At 40.3% G+C, this 23,337-nt stretch overlaps 1 protein-coding gene across 1 annotated transcript; it reads left to right on the top strand.

Annotated features, from left to right (window-relative positions):
* The first annotated feature begins 1,038 nt into the window (after nt 1–1,038).
* Nucleotides 1,039–21,629, top strand: tasor2 (transcription activation suppressor family member 2). The gene is made up of 22 exons (XM_022207542.2): nt 1,039–1,555; nt 1,832–1,980; nt 2,271–2,366; nt 2,456–2,528; nt 4,091–4,182; nt 4,271–4,408; nt 4,647–4,780; nt 4,896–4,912; nt 6,583–6,682; nt 6,789–6,883; nt 7,316–7,422; nt 7,792–7,864; nt 7,976–8,047; nt 8,209–10,380; nt 10,800–11,550; nt 11,730–12,186; nt 14,213–17,752; nt 18,543–18,665; nt 18,746–18,899; nt 19,000–19,105; nt 20,400–20,581; nt 20,838–21,629. Exons 1-22 carry the CDS (start codon nt 1,522–1,524, stop codon nt 20,933–20,935), a joined length of 8,763 nt encoding a protein of 2,920 aa, XP_022063234.1. The 5' UTR covers nt 1,039–1,521; the 3' UTR covers nt 20,936–21,629.
* The last annotated feature ends 1,708 nt before the right edge of the window (nt 21,630–23,337 follow it).

Below are 23,337 nucleotides of genomic sequence, written 5' to 3'. Positions count from 1 at the left end.
TTTAAACGTGGCCTCTTTGTTACGCATTTGCGCTTGCATGTGATCAAACTGTAATGTAATGCAGTGTCACGTGTATATATCAAGTGTTCATCTGTTGTTTTGTTTGGCTTAGTGTATGTTGGAAAACTGTCCAGCCTATAGTACATACCTTAATTCTTTCTGGCTTGTACAGCTAGGAGACAATTAGTGGGGTTGGGGAATGGCAGTGGTTAACATATTCATATATTCTTTTTTACCAATTTTATTTTACACCTCCAAGCTTTTAGACACACAAAACACAATAAAAATTGATTTTCCATATGCATCATGTGGGTCCTTTAAATTTAATCATTTCCCATATGAAACCATTGGCTGGAATGAATTCTGTTTAAACTTGGCCTCTTTAATTTGTTACGCATTGCACTTTTATGTGATCAAATTGTAATATAATGTAATGTCATACATGTGCTCATCTGTTATTTAGTTTGGTTTTGTGTATGTGGAAAACTGTCCAGTTAATTCTTTCTGGCTTGTTCAGCTAGGAGACTATTTAGTGGGTTGGGGAATGGTAATGGTTAGCATATTCATTTTTTTTTACCGATTTATTTTATGCCTCCATTTTAACACACAAAACACAATACAAATTAATTTTCCGTATACACAATATGGAAGCTTCAAATGTTAACCTTTCCCACTGGCTTTAGTGGAGTCTGTTTAAAGTTAGCCTGTTTAATTTGCCAGCTGTTTTAACTCTATGCTGCTACACATTTGCACTCTAATGTACATTCATGTGCTCTTATCATGTGTTCATCTGTTGTTTAGCTTGGTTCGTGTGTGCTGGCAAACTGACATGTTGTGCAGTTCATTCTGGGATCTGAACTTAAAAGGAAACGAGTTAAACATGTTGTGGCACTGATCCCCAACTTCCCCTGCGGTCTGAATAGTTGGTTGTGTCGTTCGAAATTGCCTTATAACCTCTCAAACTGGTCGGGGCTGGGGCATACGTTTGACGGCGGCAGTTCGTTTGCAGATATCGGGTGGTGTTTTGTCGCTGGTAGAAGTTAAAGCAGACACACTAACAGGACAGACGAGTCCGCAGGAGGAAGCGAGCTTCTGCGTAGCTCCAACTACAGCCTCCACAGCAGAAGCACAGTTTGGTGTACACTTTCAAGATGGATGCTTTCCCCTCGATAGGTTTCTGTTTCTTTTTCGTATCGGGCAAGACGTGTGCGTAGCCCATGCGAAGAAGCGTGTGGGGGACCGAGGACCTTCAATAACTAAATCTCCGTGTTGCTTGTGTGCCGAAAAAAGTGAATTACGTGGATTTTTTGCCCCTACGTGTCTGGGCTGTCGGTTATTTTCCAACTTCCTGGTTGTCGCATTATTAATATGTGTGTTGAAACTGCGGCGACAGCTCAAGTGACTTTGGAAGATTTACTGGATTCGGGATACATGGGATTTTTCAATTGTGCTGTGATGTTTAAAACCAGAGACAACAGTTTTCAACGACGACCGAAGGGAGAGCGACAGATTTCATAAGCAATGGAAAGTGGAAATGGTGGTGCCTCGAGTAAAGGTGATGAGCTTTTCCCCCTCTTCGTCGTGTGACTTTGGCTTCAACGTTAAAAAGAAAAGATCGGATGTTTTAAATCAGCCCTTACAAATGAGCTATAACCCTGCTGTTGTTATGTAAATAGACGTGTAGATTAGGTATCATCTCGCAGGACAAACTGTCCCGGGATTGAGAAATACCTCGGAGACTTTTTCCTGGTTCAAATCCAAAACGCAGATTTCAGTATTTTCCAATTCCGCTTGTATATTGTGCTCATGCCGGTGTTTTGTCCACTTTTAGGTGTTTTAATACCTGTGCCGGACTCCTCTGACGTCTTTCTAAACAGTGTTTTGGCTCCTCTTCAGAGTGCGTATTTGTATGAAGAGTCGAAGCAGTTTTTCAGATATAAGTCTGCGGTGTTGGTAAAGAATCCTGTTCTGGAGGAAAAGGTCAGTCATGTCTGAACATTTAAACTTTTTTTTTTTAAAACTTTTAAAGCCCCAGAACAGAACATCTAATCAGTAGCTCCACAGTGTGTTTGTTGCCATAAATAAGAGTATACTGTAAGATATTTCACTCTTTTTGTAACTGCTATGAGTGTTAGTTTGTGTATAAACCCCTTTTATAGCATAGAAACCAAGGCAGAGTCTATGTTGAATGCAGGAAAATAGGAACTGCCTTGAATGCAGCACAGCTTTCAAACTGATTTCTTCTTTTTAATGTTTTTTTTTTATATCAGTATAACGCCCTCCGAGCAAAGAGGAAAGAAGCAGGATATTCAGAAGACGATCTGAAGGAATCATATGGGTTTTTGCTGTTTGACGATGCCACCAAGGTAAACACTAAGACACTGAGAGACGATAGAAAATAAAAAAAATCTACTTTTCTGCTAATTGTGAAGTGTGTATTTTTGTTTGTTTAAAGGCGAATGCACTTGGAGAAGCTGGTGTGCTCGCTGGAAACAGTACCTGCACAACTCTGGGAGATCCTTCCAAGGGTAAATTATGACGCCCCCCCCCCCCCCCCCTCTCAGTCTGACAATGTCAACTAGCAGTGAGCTCCGTATGCCATTTCTGCACGCGACGCACAGCCGTGAATTAACACAAAGTACAGAAAACACACAGTCAAGATTTGTGTACAGTAATTATCTTACATTAGGCTTACATGTATTTATTGGTTACATGCCTAAAAAAATGCAAGAACTACCGTACTTGAAGCATTTCTCATTAAAAATCTCATCTAAACTATTTCATGCAAAGTTATTACCTTGATGGCCGAATAGAGGACATTCTCCATCCAAACAGACTCCAAAGCATTTGCAGAGCAGATCAAGCTAAGCCGCAGTCTGTGTTGATAGTCTGCTGCTCCCCAGCCTTTGAAAGTGAAACCTAATTTAAGAACACTATGAATGTATAGAATTGAAAGTGGAAGGATTTCTGTTGTGAAACAGAAACTGAGTTGTATAAGCAGGGCAGGACATGGCAGTTGTGAGATGCAGAAAGACTTATTTTCTGTAACATTGCAACACAAGTTTCACTGTGAAATGTGCCTTCTTGTTGTTATATCTTGTGTTGCTTTATTATTTTAAATTGGGAATGTTTCCTCCCAAGCATTTGCTGTGTTACATCTCTGCCCACACAAAGCTGTGATAAGTGTAGAAGTTATTAGATGTAAACTTTGGTCAAATTGTTTTTTATGGGGATGTTGTCCAGCATTTTTACTGCGTCAATGAACCCTCTGATAACAAACACAATAATTCTTAGGATTCAGCCTGTGTTGCCTCATACAGCAGATCAGGGACAGCAAAAGACGCACTGAACCTGTCAGACCAGTTTTTGGCTGTGTACCTAACACATTCAGATGTGCCACTTGTAGGTTTCACCTAAATGTCACTCATTTTTAAATGTTTTTCCCTAATATTTCAGTACATTCTGAGTGATTTAATTACAATTTTTGATATGTAAAACAAGAAAGTCTGAAGCCAAAGCGATAAGAGCAAAATCTTTGTTTGTTCAAAACTGGCTCTTATCTCAATTTGAAAAACATCCTGTGTCATAAGACATGTACAAGTCTCTTAAAGGAAATGACCACATTCATTTCTATCAGGCAAACAAGTAATGTGATATTGCTTGTACAATGAGCAGGAAAAACAATATCTGATTACAGTTTTTTTTAAATCTGTGCTACACTCTGTGTCTTAAATTTTATTGTCTGCATTCTAAAGCCTTAGTTTTGTATGTCAAATTAGAGAAATGTCTGGATTATGGCCTATTAAAATGAAGTATTTAGAGCATAGTGTCATCTTTGTTTGAGTTCACGTTTGCCAGCAGCGACTGAGGTTATTTGGATTTATTGTTGAACGTAAGGTGTGCCCTTGACAGCGGTGAAACATTCAACCCTCTAGGTGTGACTGTGTAACCTTAGGAGTATCAGGAAAACTTCAAAATCACAAGTTAAACATTGTAGGTTTTTATGAGGTTCTAAAATCTTCATAAATTACTCTGTTCTAACTTTTATCTGAAAACACAAATTGATTGAACATGTTCTTTGTTTTTAAAGGTGTTTACATATCAATGTACTCTGACTGTTTGGATCTAAATCGCTGGTATCATGGGAAATCTGGATACATTGCCATCATCAGGCTGACGAAGGTATTAAAAACGGACGTTGTCAGATATCTGCATGAGGAAGTGCTGCTGCTGTTATGAATAAAAAACTTTGCCCTTTTGTTGCTTTCAGGGTAAAGTTAAAAAGGTTTTAGAGAACTACACCCAGAATTTCACTGCACCCACTGTGGGGTATGACTGCCACGTGTCCGAACAGTTGCCTTCAGTATCTGCCAAAACCAGCTCCTTTCTTGCCTTTGAGAGAACCCAGGTAAGGTGACATCGGCAGTGATTTCAGTCTGTAGGTGTGAAGGTGGAGCATGCACTGATTTCATCAGACCAAGTCACCTGTCACTTTTTCTGTATTGTCTTCTGTTATCTGTGTGTCTTTGTGTCGAAACATCTTTGTGAGCACAGTGTTGTTGAGCGTCTGAATGCCCGAGTGCATGTTTCAACAGAAAAATGAATGGATGCCAGGCAGCTCAAAAGCCTTCTGTTTGGTCTTGCAGTATTACATGTATGAGCTGCTCAATGATGGAAGCAATAAGACAGCCCAGTGTCCCAGTGCTGCCTGTCCATTTGCCATCGTATCATTCTCATATACGGATACCAAAGCAACACCTGTGACACCAGAGGAGAAAAGGTACTGTAATATTAGAGTAACACATGCCCTGCTTTTGATAGTGTATTCCTGATCTAATACCATTTGATGTATGTTTGGTTTTAATGATTAATTGTTTCTCAATTTCTGTTTTCAGTGAGATGACAAAACTGAGTAAGTACCATATAATTAATGGCACATAAACACTAAGATTTCCTATTATATACTAATTATACCAGATTAGTTGGTACATCTAGTTAAAATGAATGCATTCTAATACAACAGTACTACAACAAGTCATACTTCCTTGATGATCATAATGGTCAATTTTTTTGGAGTTTTTAAGGACTTGTGGATTGGAAAGTATGGACATTTTTATTTTTATGGCTTGTGTTAGTGTTGAATTCACAATACAACAAAAGTTAGCGCACCCATGTGAAATACTGCTTATTAAAGATGTTTCAAAACAGTATCACCTCTTAGTAATTGCATTGCATCTATTTTAACCAGTTGGGTATTTGATCTTATGCTAAATCAAAAACTAATAGTTTAGATTCACTTCATTAAATATACAAGAGCCAACATGGAAACTCAGTGCTACAAAAGTCTGATGATGGACTCAGTCCTCGGCATGGAATATATAATTGTTGCGCAAATGTCTCTTCTTCAAAGATGTCTTATTTCAGCTGCTCTGTGCTGGAGGAGGTTGTGTTGCTCTAACTGTCTCTTTAGATTGCCTTAAAGGTTTTCTGTTGGATTCAGGTCAGGCAACATACTTGGAGAGGTCACATATTTGATTTGCTCTTTCTTAGAAACCCTTGCGTGGTTTTGGCTGTGTGCATTGTTATTATACTAGAACACTTATTCCAAGCTTCTACAGACCGGATATCATCAGGAATTCATAGTCCCACCTACAAATATTATTTTCCCATCACCTTTTGCACTTATGCAGGCCCGTGTCATCATACTCCGACCTCCGTGCTTCACTGTTGGGACGATGCAAAACTGTGGTGGTTCTGAAGGGGTTTGTGACTAACATGCCTGACCCCATCTGAGTTGATCAAACCGCTCCCAAAATTATTCAGAATTCTTTCATGTTCTTTTACAAAATTTAATCTTGCAACCTAATGCCAAAGAGCAAGCAGAGGGTCCCATTCATTCTGGTTGACATTATGCCCCGTCATTCACACTACCTAAGCTGTCACAGAAACTCTGGTTTTAACTGATAACCTCTGTGCCAAGTCTGAAGCACCTGACCATCTGTTTTTCAGAGTTGGTTCCTGCAAATAGAACATTTTCCAAAGAGTCATTTTAGGAAGAAAGCCACTACTTAGTGAATCTGATTAGTGGTACTTTACCTTGTTCTATACCTCCTGATTAGTACTACAACAGTTTTAACTTTATTTTGTTATATTTTATCCCTGAGGGAATGTCAAATAAATGACCATACAATTGAGTTACAGCTGAACCTAAAATTAAAAACCCTCAAGAAGAATAATTTGTTGCTGTATTGTTTTATTATACTGCATTCAGCTTAGCATTCCTAAATAAACTAGAAAATGAGTCTGTTTTGCTGTTGAAAAGATGTACAGTGCAACTGCCATATGGATTATCATTAGTACTGTGCATATATGTCTGGAGTAGTCCTTCATTTATTATTGTGTAATTTAAGCTAATACAGATATATTCATAAACGATTCATAAAACTAGTACCCTGTTAATATAGGCAGGATTTTTTATGTTAGTAATTTGTATGTGAACAAATCTAATTTACTGAAAATAGGCTTTTATGGAAATGCATCAGATCCTTTACTAATTGTTGTATTTTATTATTTGCAATTCAGTTTGTCGCTACTTACCTTGGAGGGGTCAGCTTCAGATAGGCAGCCAGTTCTACAGTGTTGGGATGAGATGTACAACGGGGGCCTTAATCCCTGCACAGCTGTAAGTTAAATATGCACATAGAAAATGCTCAATGTATCCTTATTTGACTTAGATAGTTCAGCTTATATCACCTATTTTCTGTGCTTCCTGTTTGTCTCTGTTTCAGGCCACCGGTGGTGAAAGTTGATGGAGCCATTTGCATGTCAGATCTGAGAAAGCTGCTGCCAAGGGTTGTTTTTGAAACCTGCATCGCCAGTGAAGGTGTGTTTCTAAGATGTCAGAAAATATATCTTTATTATAAAGAAATAACATTTTCAAGGAATTCCTCAAAATAGCTATTGACTTGGAGTGAGCCTTTTGGAGGTCTGACTAAGCATGACACTAAGCAAGAATGATCCTTGTACACTATAGTCAATGAGTCTGTGTTATGCTGTTTGATATTAATATATACATTTTCCTGTCATTTCTTACTATTTGATACAAATAAAAAGACATGTTCTTTGCTTGAATAAATGAAACTCTAATCAGCAAAACTTGTTAAAAATGAAATTGCTGTTTTTAATCTGAATTTTTATCAGTTTGATGTTGGTGATTTTATTTGTTTGTAGTTAAAACCTGTTGTGAAGCACCAAAAGATCCTCTATGTAGGAATCTACATATCATAATGATCTTGTCTAATTTGCTGTCTTTCAGCCTTTCTGGATGGCTTATACTGCAGTTTGTGTGAGTTGGTTCCTGCTGAGGCGGAAGAAACCAGCTCACTTGCTCAGCTTCTGTGTGAGATCAAGGAGAAAGATCTTGTGAGTTCCTGTTTATTATCAACTTTCAGAGGCTGTAGGACTCAGTCACTCATTACATATAATAACTAACAGATACCTAAAGTGTCCAGTTTATGATGATTTGAAGTGCAGGAGACCAAGCAGATCTTTGGCTTGTAATAGCTGGAACCAGCTGTAATTGGTTGGTGCATATGTTTGGAATTTAATCAAATGGTTTAAACAAAATTTGTTGATTGCTAAGCTTGGCGACTATTTTTGTTGACTGACTAATCACTATGTCTTTACATGCTTTCTGCAGTGGAAATTTTCAGTGCAGTACAACAGGTGATTCTCTTGGCCAAATTTTACTTGATATCTAACATCCAAAAAACATTACTTCATTTTGCACAGTCTCTCGTTGTTCCGCTGAATGATGGTGGATTCCTTATCCTGTTGCACTCCTCCCACTTCCTCACATATGATGGTAAGATATGAATATGATGACAACACAGTATACTGTCAGTTGCATGACAAAATTTTTTGTTAAAGTAGACATCTATACATCAGCCACGTGTTTTTTTTTTTTTTTTTCCAGATACTGGGTCCAGTACGACTGATGTTCTACAAAGCATGTTTGTGTTTCCTGAGTCTCGAGCTGTTGTGAGAGGTGACTGTATTATTTTGTTTAACATAAATATTTAAAATTTTTACATCCTGCATCCCTTAGATGTTTGACATTTTCTTCTACTTCGTGTTTGATTAGCTTTAACGTCAGTGAGGATCACATGAGCAGAAACTAAACGGGTATTCTTTCTTTATTTAACACAGACACAAAATCTGGACTGAGAAACTCTACCTTGTCATCTGAAATCCATCGGGTTCTGCCGCTACTAAGTTACGCAGAGGGTGAAGTTGAGAAAACACCCATCGACCCAAGTGAAGATCTCTGTGAAGTATTGGTGCAGCATATGCAGAGTTACGCAGCACTGATAAATCCTGGGCTGGCATTCAGTCCGTCTAGGGAAGTCAGCATCTTTCCGGATCAGTATGATGTGCCAGATGCCCACAAAGGCCTCTATTCATCCCCTGAGTGGAGTAACAGAGCATGGCAGAGCTTAAAGTCATACCTGAGCAAACAAGCTTCGTTTCAGCTGCCAGTGTCTAAAGCTTCAGAAATCTTGGCAGCTGGAGAAGAGGAGCGAAGAGAAGACCTTGATGATGATGTCTATATCTGTGTCTCATCGCCTGAGGAGGCCCCAGCTAGTCCTGTTAGCGAAGGACTAGAGGACCACTTACCAGACCAGAAATCTCTTGTACATGTTCAGACATCTGCAGGCAGTGGTATATCAAGCGGTGGAGTTCAAGTTGACTTACCAACTGTGCCTCAAAATGTTCTACCAGACAATTTGCAAACTGGAGATGCTACCAAAGATAATGAAAAATGCAATGACTTCATTGTACTGAAAAAACCTGATGATATGGAGGTTGAAAATATCCTCTCTCCCCTTGCATCACATGACCTTCCTGCAGAGCTGATTGTGAGCATCACTTCAGCAGGGCGAAGTGTCACTGATAAGACTCAAGGTGTAGTCAGTACTGTGTCGACAGCAAGACACAGTGATTTTCCGTTTTCTGGTCTTTTACTCACATCAGAAAATAACCTTGTCAGCGATGAGACTGGCAAAACGGTTTTGGATTGCTCCAAGGACAGCAATCCGCAAAGAACAAAATGGAGGAAACTGCAGAGTAGACTTTCCAAAAGACAGGAAGAGACATCGATGGGTTGCGTTGGGACTCCCAGTTTACAGACACCAGGAGAGAAAGACAGTTTAAGCAGTCGAACTGATGAACACAATAAAGAGTCATCTGACCACACGCCGCTGAGTAATCCTTCAAGGACCGATTGGAGGAAATTACCGCGAAAGCGCAGATTTGGAAAATTATCAACAAGAAATAAAAAGGCGAGATTTGCTACTCTTGGTTTAGCCATAGCAAAGGAGAAAAAAACAGACCTTGGACAGCCAACCTTGGAAAGCACTATTTTAATGCATCTTGAGGCTGGTCCCCTGAAAAAGAAAACAGAGCGCTGGGACCTAAAGGCAGTTGTCAGTGAATGCGGAAGAGTCTTGGTTCCTCATGGCTCTGTAGATATTGCTGATCAGATTAAGTCTTTAAAGAATAACTTCCAGCCTACAAAAGATGAACAGTGTCCTGAAAAAATGTTGCTTGATGCCCCTGTGAACGCTGCTGACACAACTGAGATGGAGCAAGTATCTAGCACTGCTCCAGAGACAGCAGTGGATGAAACCAAGGCTGCAGAATCCACAGATGATGGGAACCATGTTCAGAATGTCACTGTACATCATGTTGATCCTGAACAGAGCGGCTTAAGTCAGCCAGATGGTGAGAGTCCATCAGTGCCTTTGAGTCCGGAGAGCAAGGTGCATTCTTCAAAGAAGGGTGACATAGTTACTCCTCCTTCACCACCAGAGCAGGAAAAAAGACCTGAAACCTTGCCTCAGGGAAGGAGCCCAGCAAAGGGTGAATTTCTGTTTAGCAAACTAAAATCAGTTATTTTAAGAGGAAAGAGGAAAGCAAATCTCACTATGACGGAGGACACTACTGCTAATACTTCCCCGGACAGCGAGCCATGTCTCAAGAAGGACAAAGTGGAATCCAACATTGAGGCCTTGAATCGCAATAATGGAGCTACCCAGAGCACTGATGTTGGTGTCGAGATAGTTTCAAAGATGCTGTCGGTTGACCCTCTTTTTGCATATGCCTTAGGATTGACCCCTAAAGATTCGCCCGATAAGGTACAGACAACTGAGGATCGGGATGCACAGCAAAGGAAAGACTCAACAGTGATGATAGAACTGACCTCTTTTGACAAGGAACCTAAAATCATACACAGGCCTCCATCAATTTTTCCCAGAGGGACGCGGATTAAAACACTCAAAAAGCATCAAGGCATCCCTGCAGAATATATTAGAAAGAAATGTAAGTCGTTTTTCAAAATTCTGAGAGTTGAAAGCTTTGTTTTTCATTCATGATAAATGATCTTGTCAGTATTGTGCATGACATGAAACTAACAGACCCTTTTCTTTGCTTTGTCCCTTCAGTAACTGTCCTTATCATGCTTCTTCTGCGCTTTGCTCAGTCTTTACTAGATCCTAGTTTGCTTATGCTCTTTACTTGCTTGCGCTGCTTTTTTTTTTTTACTGTCCTGTCAATCTGCAACCATACATGATATTCATAGCTTTATAAAGCAACATCATTCTTTGAAATAATCATGACATAATTTACCTGTTGGTGACAAGTTCTTAATAGAAAACATTGGTATATTTCAAATGCTTTCAATGTGCGACTTTTCATTTTCATGCAGTTTCTCTTTTTTCTCCTCTGTTTTGTCTTCACAGGGTGGTTACATTTTCAAACTCCAGCTTGTTTTGCCAGTGAAAAACTGAATAACAAAGACTGTACTAGAGATAATTCTGTCAGGAAGACTGTTAAGGAAAAAGTGAACAGTGCTTGCTCATCTACAGATGCTTTGAACTTACTTGCTGACTTGGCACTCAGTGCCAATAATGACCAGGTTCTTCCACAACCAAGCCCAGCACTTGAGAGAAAACCTGAGACAAGTTTGAAGAAGTCTGATCTTATAAAAGGTCTTTCAAGTTCTGAACAAGAGTCAGTCCTTCATGCTCTGCTTAGGCAGCCTGCTGCTAGATCCATTCAGACTCTTGAGTCTCCTTCACCAAGCCAACTTGTGGGAGACAGTGAATTGGTTGGTTTGATATCTAAAGAACATGGTTACTCATTGCCCCCATCTTCCTCTCTACATTTGGGTTTGCCAGGTACACCCTTCCAGGTATGCCCTGTGAGTGGGTCTACCAGACTGCTGCACCATCAACAGACAATGAATGGCGATGGAGTTAAAACACTACACCCCTCTGTTGGTCAGGAAGACAGAAGCGACCACAACAGGACTCCAGAATACCTGAAAAAATACATGGTTCAGAGGCGAAAGTTCAGATACTCCCGTAACTTTGTTAACAAGGAGGGATCTATCCAAGTCACAAGACAATGGAAAGACAACTATGACTTTAATCTAGACAGCAAGTTTACAAGTGACTCAAAGGAAAAAGCTATCGTCCGAGCATTGCATGGGTATGTACTTTATGGTGACTATTACACTGTGACTGTCAACATAAAAGTAAAGAATGTTTTTGCTGATTGACTGTAGTGTTGTAGCTGTGTGCAATTTTAGGAAAAGTTGGGGTAAAATTTTAGTTACGATGTCACAATCATCAATATAGCTAATCTTTTACATTTGACATCCTCAATAGGCCATGGGATTTCTCCATTCAAGACACTAGTGAAGAGGTGCGGCTCATCGTCCACATGTGGATAGGTTTGTTTTACAGCCGGTCAACAGCCAGGTTCTTTCATGTTGACTCGAACTTTACATACCCATGTCTAGAAGATGGTAATTCTTTGAATATTGGAATTACATCAAAGCCAGCTGACCCTGAGCTAAAAGCCAACTCACCTGCTGCTTCTCCAAGCATAACAGACTCTTCAGACCCTTTGATTTCAAAGGTTTTGGACCTCAGCAAAAAGCCCAACTCTGTCTCCGATCAAGAATCTGTGGTCTTGGATTTGTCACTGAGAAACACCAATGCAGAGGCTGTCACCCCAGACCCACAAGTCCACCGAAAAGAAACTTTTGTGTCCAGTGAACAGAAAGAAGCTGCTGAATCACTGACCTCTCTGAAGTTACCAACAGAGCCAAGCACATTTCAGGTTTGCTTCTAAAGTTACTATTAAAGATAAACTGTAATCCTTTGAATCTTTTTGTGATGATGTTCAGATGATCTTTATGATATAGAACCATCTAAAAGCCAGGTTATTGTGCTTGTTGACAAAGATGAAGGCACACAATCATTGGCCGAACTAGGGAACTTCTAATCAAGAGCTATTCAAGGTAATAGTTTAGCTGAAAGGCACAATCAACTGTCTTCCAGTAGACTTCGATCTCATACCGTCAATTATCTCAGAAAGTTAAACCACATCTATACACAGTTGCTTGTGCACTCAGATTTTACGTTCCCAACTCCCCTTGGGATGGTAAATTTGGAGTTCAGTTCACCGCCACACTTAGATTCATTTGGTTTATCTTCTAGTTTCTACCACCAGCTTGTTCACATGTCCTCTAGGACCTCTGGTTTCTCCTACGATAAAAAAAAAAAACATGCTAGCTCTCCACAAGTGCTTATGACCAAGACAAGGCTTTGGAGTTGGACTTCATCTCCAGGCACCACACAAGTCCCACTCACTTCTACTAATGCTGATTGGATAAATGAAGACAATGAATTACCCGACAGGGTTCAATAAAGGACTCTAAATTGCCTGTCGTTGTGAATGTGAGTGTGCTTGTTTGTCTGTATATGTAGCCCTGCGACAGACTGGCGACCTCTCCAGGGTGTCCCCAGCCTTCGCCCAAATCAGCTGGGATAGACTCCAGCACCCCCCGCGACCCTAGTGAGAATAAAGCGGTATATAGAGAATGGATGGATGGATGGTTCAATAAAGGGTACTTCAGGCCTTCATTTTTGTCAAACTCAGTTATGTTCAGGCGGCCCTTTGAATCTCTGGGCAAAACGCTAACACATCAGTTTACGTACAGGTACTTGTATGTACACGCCACAAAACCATAGTATCATAGATTGAAAGAGTCCGACTTCTGTCAGTGAGCATAAGGACAAACCCATCTCCATATAAATTAGTCTGCAAATATTTTAAGTACTAAATGACAAATGGCAATGTTTTTAAAGCTAATGTCATGAATCATTTTTGATTATCAGTTTCATAAATCAGTATTTGGTGTGAACCCCCTTTGCCTTTGAAGCAGCACTAGTTCCTCCTAATAGACCTACACAGTTTTTCAAGGAACTTGGGAGGCAGTTTATTATTTGCATATTGGAGAACTTGCTACAATTCTTCTTTGGATGTAATCTGTCTTAGTGTAGTCTGCCTTTTCATTTATTTCCAGACTGACTTCATGATGTAGAGCTCAGGGTTCTTTGGGAATCAGATAATCTGTTGCAGGACTCCTTGTTCTTCTTGTCTCTGAACATATTTCTTTGTACTCCTGGTGTTTGTGGTTGTTGTCACGCTAAAAAAAAAAAATGTTGCAGACTGATCATACTCTTATCGGTTGAAGGCTGCAAATCTAAAATTCCTAAAATGTTTGCACAGTACTAAAATTTAGTGCTGTTTAGCCTCAAGCCCAAGCTTCAGCATCTCCTCCACCAGAGGTGTTGTTCCGCATACTGATTGCTCTTTTCAGTGGGTAGTGTTCAAGTTAGACCTATGGCTTTGTCTTCTGCCCAACTAGCCATGTACCAGTGAGGGCAGCAGGCCAGATGGAGCCCAAGTTTCTGTCTTGATGATGGGGCTTTTAAGTGCTTGATCCACTCACTCGGGTAACGATAGACCCTATAAAGAACTGTTGTCCCTGATAGCATAGCTACTACTCGCACATGGACATGCACACCTTTACATCTTAATATATATCATACAGCAACTATGTGGTCTCCTAGTTTTATTTATGTTGACACTCGTTTCCAGTTAGTTTTCAGTCAAAGTAATATAAGTGTTTTCAACTGTGTCCACACTTTTCATTGTTTAAATTTCTGGCACATCAGTGGCCATTCAAGTGACCTTGAAAATTCATGGCAAATTTTTAAACCATTGAGAAATTAAACAGACAAACTTAAGAGTTTATAATATGCAATTAATGTATTCTGTTGACACTTTCTTTTTCCAGTGTTATGAAAAGATGATCCATTCCACAAATATAAACAGTGAGATGAAGGATGATAGAAGCACCCTTGAAAGTGAGAAGAATTCTACTCCTCAGAAATCTGTCTGCCTGGAGCACACTGATGTTCCATCTTTTAGGAATGATGGGACATTAACTCCTCCACAGAAAGAGATGAGAAGTGAATCTGTTGAGCCAGAAAATGTTCAGACTGCATTAGGAATTGGTCAAGTGTTACATGGATGCAAGAACGAGAGAACAGATATGAAAAATGGCACAGAAAATCCTGAAACTACAGAGATGACACAAAAGGATCAGTTGGATTCATCCAAATCTGTCACTGACAAAGAGACAGACTCCAGTATGGAAGCAAGTGATGTAGTTCATGCAGATGAATCCAAAGATGAAGAAAGTTGTTTCATGGAAGAAGATCCATCCCATGAAAGCAATACTGATACCTCTGTTAAAGTGGTTCACCAAGAGGATGGTTCTGCAAGCAAAGATTCCAGTATCATCTGCAATGGACACTGTTCAGACAATGAGGAGCTGTTATTAAAGGAGAAACCTGAAGCAGTCTCACCAGACCAACCTGAAAATGATAATGTAGATGTGGATTGTGAAGGTAAAGTCATCAAAGGTGAAGAGTACTTCAGAGAAGAACATGGGCTTGATGAGAAAAAACACTGCATTTCAGCTGTGGAAGCTGACAAAGACTTGAGTGATCAGCCATTACTTGTGATGTCTGATGGATCAGATCTAGTAAATGCAGACTGCATTGCAGAGTCTAGTCATCAAGCACAACTGGATGAACAACAATCTCCAGCAGACAGTGTGAAAGTTGCCTGCCATGACTCACAGTCGACGTTGCCGTGCACAAATGACATTGCATTGACAGATGAACATGCCATTTCTGAAAAAGTTCCTCACACTCCATCAGAAATGCAACCCATTGATGACGACCCTGCAGCTGAGGAAAGTTCAGAAACCGCAGTATCTGTGTCTGATGAGGGCACAAGTTCATTGGATGAGTCTTGTGCCGGTTTGTCTGTTCCCCAGAAAAAGGACGGTGTGGAGATGGAGCACCAAAAACCTGAAATGTCTCCTTTCACTTTGGATCTTTGTCGTAATGCTCATGAGGATCCTGAAAGCAAGTCAACCGAAGGAGAAGATAAGGTTGAGAATATAACTCAGAATGAGTCATTTCAACACCAGTCTCCCTTGCCTCAGCATGAGGTTCTAAAAATGTTTAATTTTACTGAAGAAGCAGATCTTAAAATAGATGATACAAATGAGGAACTGGATGGAAGTTGTGGTGGGGTTTATATTCCATTTATTGGAATAGCAACCTGTGGAGAGGATACCATGCAAATACATGGCTCACACCCACAAGACAAGGTTCAAAAGGTTCAGGGACATGAAAAAATACCATTTATCAGTGATACTACTGACCCTGAAACAGTTCTGCCCAACGAGATGTGCAGTACGCCTAAAATTACAACAGAACTGTTTCCTTGCAAACTGTCAATTCTTGAGGCAAATGAAACCAACCATTCAGTCATTTTGGGAAGTGAGTCTGACAGCAGGTGCCCTACTCCAACTATGGATGAAAACCCATTTGGGTACATACCTTCTTGTGGCCCTAGCATTAGCACTTCTGATGGCATTGGCTATGAAACATGCAAAAACATTGTCCAGAAAGGCCTTGGAAGGTCTTCAACGCCTATAAATGATGACCCAGTTTTTAAGCAAAACCTTGCCCCTTCTGCGGGCAAGAGTGATCCCAATCTTCATCATGATTTTCATCCTGATCTTGAACAAAGGACTCTAAGAGTTCTGCAAAGCATAGACAAGTTCCTCTCCAAATCAAACCTCACTGGCAAATCCAGACAGATCACAACAGGTGACATAACCGAGTCTTTTGCCCCAAACCGCAACAGCAAGTGCATCCCCACTGGCCAATCAATAGGCAACACCTCAGCTGACATTAAGAACAAGAAAAGAAACAATGAAAAGCCAGCAGCCTCTGACAGGCGGGATCTGTATACAGTATCACCAGCTTGCCCTCATACACTGCCATTTGAAAATGCATTAGAGAAAGTACACACAAAGTTTCAGCTGGAGAGAACAAACTCATCTAGCTATTTTGAAAGACCTGATGAACAAGAATCCCTTGCAGGGCAAGATTTTTGTCATTCTGACATCTCTTCTCCTTCTATTGAGCATTTGCATGTGATAAAACCAAACACAGACCAAGAAAGACATAAAGCAACAACTCAGCCCAACTTAAATCATGAACCCCGTCCATACAGTCAGCGTCCTGTCATGGCTGTGAAACCATCAAAGAGTGAGGAGAGTCAAGCAGGTCCCTCTTCTAAAGATGTGTGCGTTGAAAACTCTGCCAAAAACAAACAGACTGAAATCCCTGATTTCAAATATGCCTTAGCGATTTCCAAGCTCTTGGAAAAGAAGAGAAAAGCAACTTTAAGGGGGAATTCTAATGGACTAAATGATGAGTGTGAAGCCCGTGAGTTGTCTTCCAAAAGTACTTGGCAGGCAAATGTTTGTCACAATAAACCTAACTCAGACGAAGTTAAGTTTGCATCACATCAGTACCAAGGAAGGGACACCTCCGAATTCACTGCGATTCCATCATCGTCTTCATCAGCTGCAAAAACTTCCCCCAAACTTGTTGATGCTACCCAAGATTTCCTTGTATATAGTTCAGCTGAGAAAGTTGACCGAACGACAAAGAAGAATATTGAGATGCATCAGATCAACGTCTCAGATGCATCAGCTTCATTTATAGATCCTGCAGATAATAGCAGAATGGATGACAGTCTCACCTTGGGCCCTCAAAGCTCACTCGTATGCACGGTCTTTAACTCTGACCGGAGGAAATCTTCCTCTTTTCTGGAACAACTTTCTCAGAGGTGCCTTCAAGATGATATCACTCAGACATCAGTGGAGCAAGAGTGCCTCATCTTTTCAGAAAAAATGAAGCAGCTTTTGAAAAAGCGTAAGGAGGAAGCCGTCTGCCAACAGGACACCAATGACAGCTTGAGGGTTTCTTGCACTAGTCCTGTGACTGTCTGTTTTTCCAATCTAGACGAGCAGGACGATTCACTGGATCTCATGGACATGTCAATGGTTGGACAAAAATTTAAAGTGGACTTGTCTGACAGGGAAAACCAGACGGACACCACAAAGACTTTGCATCCCGAAGAATTACCTCAGACAACAAGCAACCCAATGGAGAATGCCTGGGTTTGTAGTGTGACTGCAGAATGTGCCCGGATGTACGAGACTACGATGCAGGATATTTGTGCAGTCGAAAAGATCTCCTTTAAACCTAAAAGCTGCAGAATGGATCGAGATTACCCAAAGACTGAACCAAGTAATCATTTCGACTTCTGTGATCAAATGAAGAGAGAAATGGATGAGGCCTTTCGAAGTAGTCTCAACTCAGTAGTGAAGAAGTCCTGTAAAACAAAGTACAGATTCTACATATTGGTGACATCAGATGATGTCTTCTTTGAGGAAACCAAGGTAAGATGAGTTTTCAACATATTTTGATTGGCATATTTCTTATAACTTATTTTTTTCAGTGATATACTGCTTAGAGCCTGATGTATGAAAGTTGTACATGAAAACTTGTGATCTTCAAAAAGCTCATAGCACACATGGTGACATAGACACGTAACGAAAAAAAACAGATATGGTGTAGCAGGCAGGAAAGGAAAAAACATCTTTGGTGTGATCTAACATTCAAAATAAAAGCTGTAAACACTAATGAGAAGGGAAAATCCCAAAAAGCTTTATATGGGCTCTTCAATTGGCAGTATAAGTTACAGTGAGCATAGATTTATAGGTTTTCACGTAAAGCAGTAGAATCAGAATGTTCATGCACACCTCTGACTCTACTTTTGCAGCATAATCCATTTCTTTTCTGTCTGATCAGTGTGTCTCCACAGGAATATTTACCTCAAAACATATCCAGACACTTCTATGTCAGATGATTTGCAATATATAAAAGCAATCGTCATCATCAATTGACATTTATTTACGTAACTGATTTAAATTAAAGGACAATGAGCAGCAACATTTTGGGAGGCCAAAATTTCAATCCAACAATGTAGATCAAATTTTTACCTGATCACAGACTCGACAAACATGTTAGTGTTACTTTTCAAGAAAACAGATTTGGCCTTTTCCTTATGTGTGCATTATTTTTTAGAGTGTCATTAACCTCAAAGTGGTCTATGTTTCAATGGGCTTAAGACTTGCAAATGGGAAATATGTTTTACAGGTTGGGTATATTCTCTTTCATTTTTAAAAGGCACAGTTAGAGGCAGAGGGCCACACTGCTGTACAGCCATCAGAATTTTTCCTCGGTGAGGAAAGTTCATCATCTCTGCTCATCATCCTCAGGAATGAAGACATTGCTGAGCACATTTGTGAGGTAATAGATCAGCTGTTTTTTATAGATCACAACAGGACTTTGGCAATCACGATTTAATGACTCAGCTCTCTGCTACTCAGGTTCCACATTTGCTTGAACTGAAGAAGTCCCCAGTTGTGCAGTTTGCTGGAATTGATGAACCGGATGATGTTGTGAATCTTACCCATCAGGAGCTCTTCACACGGGGTGGTTTCATCATGTTTGACAGAGCAGCACTGGAGCACCTCAGTCTTTGTATGTGCACTTATAACTGCGTACCAACGTCTTCCTGTTTGAGATATTGTCATGTCAGTTTAACTCAGTCTTGTTGCTTCAACTTTGTATGAATTTACAGGCAACATGAAAAAATTGGCTGACATCTTGCAAGAACTAAGCAGCAATGGGAAGTGGAAATGGATGTTGCACTACAGAGACAGTCGTCGACTAAAGGAAAATGCGAGGTGAGTATCAGTTCTGGAAATATGATTACAAAATCTCAGTTCCCTGTTTTTTTATTATCCCTTATTAATCCCACCAGGGGAAGTTCTGACTTTCACATATGCAGGGTCAGCCATAGCACAGCACCCCTGGAGCAGGAAGGGTTAAGGGCCTTGCTCAAGGGCCCAACAGTGGCTACATCAGGGTTTGAACCTCTGACCTTCGGATCAGTAGTCCAGAGACTTAACTGTTGCACCACTGCTTCTGTATTTGGCAGATCATGACTTTTCCATTAGCATTTCTCTTTAGTAAAGCAAGATTTTATTGTCTTTTCCAATGAATGGAGACGGCACGAATATTGGGATCCATTCGTCTGGTCTCCCGCATGCAAATTTTGCACACAACCTTTGTTTAGTCCTCAGTTAAACTGAAGAATTCCCAAACAGCGGAGGTCTTCGGCATCTTGTCTTGTGTTTAAACAACAAAGTGAAATGTGACGTCAGAGTCGGCAGCCACCTGGCCATTCGGGTGGTGGTAACCATAGACTTATGAAGTCTAACCCTAATCCTAACTCTTTATATGTCTATGGTGGTAACAAACACGAATGGATGAGCCGAAATGAGACGAACACGGCAGGATGAGCCGAAGTGGGCCAAAGGCGAAGGGAAGAGACGATTTCCGAATATTCCTATTTTCATCTGGGGGAAGGAAGGGGTGATCACATAGACAAATGTGTATATGTCATAGACATATGTGTATATGTTTATGTGATCACACAACGGGATGAGCCGATATGAGCCGCTGTGGGCCGAAGGCGGAGGGAAGACAGTAACGCTGTGCTGCACTTGTCAAGGTCTTAGCTTGTAAGTGAACAGTCAGTTCTACTTAGCAGCATGGATGTGGCACCTCAGAGTCTTTGACCAGGGCCAAGCTAGAAACAAACAAGGATGAGTACCTACCATAAGTTGGGTCAGTAGGAACAAACTACAAATCAGCTGCAGAGTGTTGAGATGGATGTCCTGAAAAAGTCTGATCCACAGCATCTAACCTCATAGTACCTAATGCCACAGAACACGTTCAAAGGTCTTGCATGGCCTTGTCTTTGGGTGTCGCAGGTTTTTTGCCACCATGGATCAGTGTAGAAGAAATCAAATACAAACCGAACTTCATAACTTGCCTTTTGTTGATGATTGTTTCCTGGAGTTTTTATTCTGATTTACTTTAGCTGTTCAGATAAATCCATCTTTGTCTTACACATTGCCACCTCTGTTGAAATCTTGCCTTTCTGATTGTTAAGTTTGCACCTCCTGACTGCAGGTTGAATGCAGAGGCAAAGGAGAAGAAGGACTTCCTTCACTGGGGCCAAGATGCTGGAATACTGGAGGTGTTGCCTTACCATGAGTGTGACCTGATGTCAAGAGATCAGCCCGACTATCTTGCATGTTTGATACGCTTGCAGGTCCAGAATATATCATCTCGTTACCCCGTTTTTATCACAGGTGAGACACTGTTGTGCTAATATCCATGTTAACTGTGCCAACATTCACTGAATCCAGCTACAATGTGGATTTGATTTGATTGATTTCCTACACATCTATAATATACCATTAATTAAGCGGAATAACTTTTGATGCTTTGGTTCCTCAAACAAGTTGTGTGTTATGTGGACATAAGTAAAATCCCCAAAAGTCACAGAGTTAAGCGGTAAAGATTTTACACTGCTAAAGAAATCATGTGTTTTTCTCGTTTTCGCAGATACGACAACAGACAGCGCCTTTGAGAGGAATGGGATTTTAACAATAACTTTGAACTCTTTCCTGACAAACTCTCCAACTGAAACATTTACAGTCTGACCCACAGAAGAAGTCAGATGGATGAATGAACACAAGTTGTGGAAATCTTCTTGCACAACAATCAAAAACTGACTGGATGCGAAGAGAAACAGTCGATCACCAGAGATGGTTATTTAAACATACTACAGCCTTTATAATTTCTCAGTAAGTCTAACAATTCAGCTCTTTTGAAAGCAAGAATAAATAATAATTTGTTGCTTTACAGGGTTTTTTTTGTTCTTGTGTAAACCCAGTTATCATTCAGTTAATGGATAGAGTGGCAATAAGGCCAAGATGCTGGCAGCTGTGCTGTAATGATGCAGTTTGTATTTTTATTGTACATTGTATTGTAAACCTGTTAAAAAGTGATTTTTACATTAATATTTTATTGTTCGCCTTCCGATCTTGACTGTATACGGTTTGCTGCACAATCAACATTTTGTTGTTTTGATATATTCTTCTTTCATTTTTTTGTTCACCAAGATTTTGTTTCAGGAAAGAACTTAAACGTAATACTCCTGGCCTAGCAACGAAGCTAAATTAAGCCGTTTTCAAGTGCGTGCTGTGTTACATATTTAAAGTGTACAACTGTACAGTGATTCTTAAGTCATCAGACACAACAATTTAACATTGTTGTTAAACGCTAAATATATTTAGTTTTGATGATGTTCATTATGTACAGCTCAATGACTGAAAATAAAAAGTTTTCATTAAAGGTTTTGCTTTAAAAGGTTGTTAATGCCGAATGAAGTAGCTGCACTCTCGTCCTGACTGCTCACACTGCATTGTTACCGTTATTTTGGCCCCACCATACTGAATACATGTCGGTGATGAAATGGCCTCTATGTTGCTGTAAATGGATGAGCAAAATGGTAAATGGTTGTATTCATATAGCACTTTTATCCAAAGCACTTTACATGATATGTCACATTTACCCATTCACACACTGATGGCGGAAGCTGCCATGCAAGGTGCTAACCACAACTCATCAGGAGCAATTAGGGGTTTGGTGTCTTGCTCAGGGACACCTCAACATGAGCACGACGGGCCGAGGCTCGAACCGGCAACCTTCCAGTTACAAGACGGCCACTCACTGAGCCATGCCATGCAAATGCACTGTCCTCACTCAACTTAAATAAATGTACTAAAAATAAAGATTTAGACAAGGAAAGCTAATGTAGGACTTCAATGAAATACTTCAAAATGTTTTTTCCCTTTCATCATTTCAAAATATCCTTTACATTGTGGAGTTTGTTCTGTAATAAATTGTAGCCTTGTTTCCGTTCAGGTTTGACTAAAAAAAAACCCTGAAAAATCTCGAAGGCTTTGGCAGAATTTAAATATGATTTCTTTACATTAATTCCTAAAAATAAGTTGATTTGTACAGTGGTTACGGAACGTATTCAGACTCCTTGAAATTTTTCACTCTGTCATTGCAGCCATTTGCCAAAATCAAAAAAAGTTCATTTTATTTCTCATTAATGTAGACTCAGCACCCCATCTTGACAGAAAAAACAGAAATGTAGAAAATTTTGCAAATTCATTAAAGAAAAACTGAAATATCACATGATCATAAGTATTCAGACCCTTTGCACGACTTTCATATTTAACTCACATGCTGTCCATTTCTTCTGATCCTCTTCGAGATGGTTCTGCTTCTTTATTGGTGTCCAGCTGTGTTTAATTAAACTGATTGGACTTGATTAGGAAAGGCACACACCTGTCTATATAAGACCTTACAGCTCACAGTGCATGTCAGAGCAAATGAGAATCATGAGGTCAAAGGAGCTCAGAGACAGAATTGTGGCAAGGCACAGAGCTGGCCAAGGTTACAAAAGAATTTCTACAGCACTCAAGGTTCCTAAGAGCACAGTGGCCTCCATAATCCTCAAATGGAAGATGTTTGGGACGACCACAACTCTTCGTAGACCTGACCGTCCAGCCAAACTGAGCAATGGTGGGAGAAGAGCCTTGGTGAGAGAGGTAAAGAAGAACCCAAAGATCACTGTGGCTGAGCTCCAGAGATGCAGTCGGGAGATAGGAGAAAGTTCCACAAAGTCAACTATCACTGCAGCCCTCCACCAGTCGAGGCTTTATGGCAGAGTGGCCCGATGGAAGCCTCTCCTCAGTGCAAGACACATGAAAGCCCGCATAGAGTTTGCAAAAAACACATGAAGGACTCCCAGACTATGAGAAATAAGATTTTCTGGTCTGATGAGACCAAGATTGAACTTTTTGGTGTTAATTCTAAGCGGTATGTGTGGAGAAAACCAGGGACTGCTCATCACCTGCCCAATACAATCCCTACAGTGAAACATGGTGGTGGGAGCATCATGTTGTGGGGGTGTTTTTCAGCTCCAGGGACAGGATGACTGGTTGCAATTGAAGGAAGGATGAATGCGGCCAAGTACAGAGAAATCCTG

The sequence above is a fragment of the Acanthochromis polyacanthus genome, chromosome 8, assembly GCF_021347895.1.
Source record: "Acanthochromis polyacanthus isolate Apoly-LR-REF ecotype Palm Island chromosome 8, KAUST_Apoly_ChrSc, whole genome shotgun sequence".
Classification (NCBI taxonomy): domain Eukaryota; kingdom Metazoa; phylum Chordata; class Actinopteri; family Pomacentridae; genus Acanthochromis; species Acanthochromis polyacanthus.
This window is presented reverse-complemented; position numbering and strand designations above follow the sequence as displayed.

Excerpts from the sequence above, each read along its gene's own strand:
- tasor2 (XM_022207542.2), top strand. The coding sequence starts at position 1,522 with ATGGAAAGTGGAAATGGTGGTGCCTCGAGTAAAG. Across the intron at positions 1,981-2,270 it reads ATCCTGTTCTGGAGGAAAAG|TATAACGCCCTCCGAGCAAA; the intron begins GTCAGTCATGTC and ends TTTTTATATCAG. Across the intron at positions 2,529-4,090 it reads TCTGGGAGATCCTTCCAAGG|GTGTTTACATATCAATGTAC; the intron begins GTAAATTATGAC and ends TTGTTTTTAAAG.